Source organism: Gekko japonicus, unplaced genomic scaffold, assembly GCF_001447785.1.
Source record: "Gekko japonicus isolate JY-2015 unplaced genomic scaffold, Gekko_japonicus_V1.1 scaffold596, whole genome shotgun sequence".
Taxonomy (NCBI): domain Eukaryota; kingdom Metazoa; phylum Chordata; class Lepidosauria; order Squamata; family Gekkonidae; genus Gekko; species Gekko japonicus.
The window spans coordinates 790,501-792,572 of NW_015174859.1; the positions used below are offsets into that span (position 1 = coordinate 790,501).

Consider the following 2,072-nt stretch of genomic DNA (forward strand, 5'->3'; position numbering starts at 1 on the left):
ATCAGAAGGTCCAGCGGTGGGGCCAGGACACTAGAAGCCCTCCCACTGTTGCCCATGTCCTGGAGAACAGGCATCAGGAAACAGGTTGGGCTCAGCTGCTGCCTCCAGCCGGTGCCCACTCAATCTCTCCCACAGACATAGTACCAGTTATGTGGTCCCCCAAAGTTCTAGTGAGTCCTTTTTGTCCAGCCCAGTTACATGTGTCTCTTCATGTGCAAAGCCAGATGGTCAGAGCGAGAGAATGCTCGGTCGCACAAGTGGCACTGGAAGGGGCGGTGCCCTGTGTGCTTGCGATAATGGCGTGTAAGTTCATCAGAGCGAGCAAATTTCCAGCCGCATCCATCCCAGTTGCAATGGTAGGGCTTCTCACCTGTTAGGGAGAAAATATGCAAGAGTTGGCACATGCCACACCAGAAGCCACCCTTGGTACCCTGCCCATCATGGCCGTTCTCCCCTGCCCCAGCTACAGGAGCTGCCTCAGCTGGGATGCAATGCCTCCTAGGAGGGAGAGACTGTAGAAAGAATGAGCATCAATACCAAAAGCAAACCCCCCGTGTCTCTTCCTCTGTTGGAACTTGCTGCATCCCACCCTAGCCCTGGAATCCAAAACGCTTGCTTGAATCTTCACCTGAAATGCTTGCTGCTACCAACTGCCTCCAACATGGAAAGGTCTTTGGGCATCCCTCCCTTGGAATCATTCGTGCAGAATATTGGACAACAGGCTGTGCCCAAAAGTCAGTCAGGGCTTCGCCACTCTTGGGAGTCTGCTAGTCCCACTGCTCCCCCCCCCCCCATCAGCCCAGAGGGCAACTGCATTCTTTCCCCTGTGGGATGCTTACCTGTGTGTGTCCGCAGGTGTGCCTTCAGGTGGGAGCTCTTGGTGTACGTTTTCCCACAGCCCGTGTAGGTGCAGGTGTGCGTAGCAGTTCGTTTTCGTGGCCAGGAACGGCGGCCCCTCTTGGGCTTAGCATCCAGCAGCTCCAGGGGGGAGGACGGGGGGGTGAGCATGCCCCTTGGGGCGGAGGGCTGGCAGGGCAGGCTCTCTTCAAACAGGCCGAACTGAGAGGCGCTCTGGTACGGAAGGTGGGTCTGTGGGTGGGCGTAGCCAGAAGCAGGATGGTAGCCTTGGGCGACTGGCAGGAGCACCTGTCCTTGGCCCTCAGCCGCTATGAGACCATCAGGGCTCAACGGAGGGGTCTCTGCCCCAGGGATCTGGGGAGAACCAGCCATCATGCAGGGTGGACTGCCTTCCTGCTTGATCTTGGGGCAGGGCTGGGGGGCCAGGCCCACCAGCGGCCCATAGTTGTCCATCTCAGGCTCCGGCTTGACCGTCTCCATAAAACGCTGTCCCGCAAAGCCAGAGGCCACAAAGAAGCGCCCCTGGACCGTACCGGGGAGGCTGTAGGTTGGGTCCAGGTCGGCCACAAGCGCAGACGAGCCGTAGGGTGGGGGGCTGCCCTGCTCCAAGGGACTGTAGCATCCAGGCGGTGGACTTGTCTCGTAGAAGGGGCCAACTTCCATGGGGCCCGTGCCGTAATCCCCACGGAAAGAATCCTGAGCGAAGGGGCCCTCCTCGCTGCCCATGGCCAGGATCAAGTCCAACACGGTGTTGAGATCTTCGTCGTCTTTGGGAGAGCTGCCCAGGGGCTCTGAGCCTGGCCTCATGTCCGGCATGGGGCAGTGGTGGGGAGGCAGCTTTGCTTCCAGGCCGCAGTTCCATCTCTGAAGGGGGAGAAGGAGGAGAAAAAGACGCTTCAGGGTCCAGTGGGGGAGGGGGGAGATTGCCAGGCCTGGGGCTCCGGGCCCTCCAGGAGGCCTCCTGCCCTCCTCCCCCACCGCCGGCCCAGGGCCCTGGCTAGGGCTTGGCATTGATGCCCCTTGGGGTCTCATGCGCCCTCAGCTCTCTACCGCCCCCCCTTCCAATCCCGCGGCTAGCGCCACTGCTGCCCTCCCAGCTGTCTTCTCCAGCAGGGCCTTTGGAGGGTGGGCTTCTTCCCACCCCCCCACCCCCGAAAGTCGGGGGCTTGCGTCTTCATGGGGCGGCGGAGGGGAGGAAGGCGCCCCCACTCCAT

At 61.0% G+C, this 2,072-nt stretch overlaps 1 protein-coding gene across 1 annotated transcript; it reads right to left on the reverse strand.

The window, feature by feature from the left end:
• On the reverse strand, window positions 1–1,723 carry KLF2 (Kruppel-like factor 2). Its single transcript, XM_015424661.1, has 2 exons — window positions 840–1,723; window positions 1–370 (listed from the first exon to the last, which is right to left on the reverse strand). Exons 1-2 carry the CDS (start codon window positions 1,672–1,674, stop codon window positions 195–197), a joined length of 1,011 nt encoding a protein of 336 aa, XP_015280147.1. The 5' UTR covers window positions 1,675–1,723; the 3' UTR covers window positions 1–194.
• Window positions 1,724–2,072: the final 349 nt, after the last annotated feature.

Coding starts and splice junctions, on each gene's coding strand:
- KLF2 (XM_015424661.1), bottom strand. CDS start 1,674: ATGCCGGACATGAGGCCAGGCTCAGAGCCCCTGGGCAGCTCTCCCAAA. Junction 371..839: donor ACACCTGCGGACACACACAG/GTAAGCATCCCA, acceptor TCTCCCTAACAG/GTGAGAAGCCCTACCATTGC.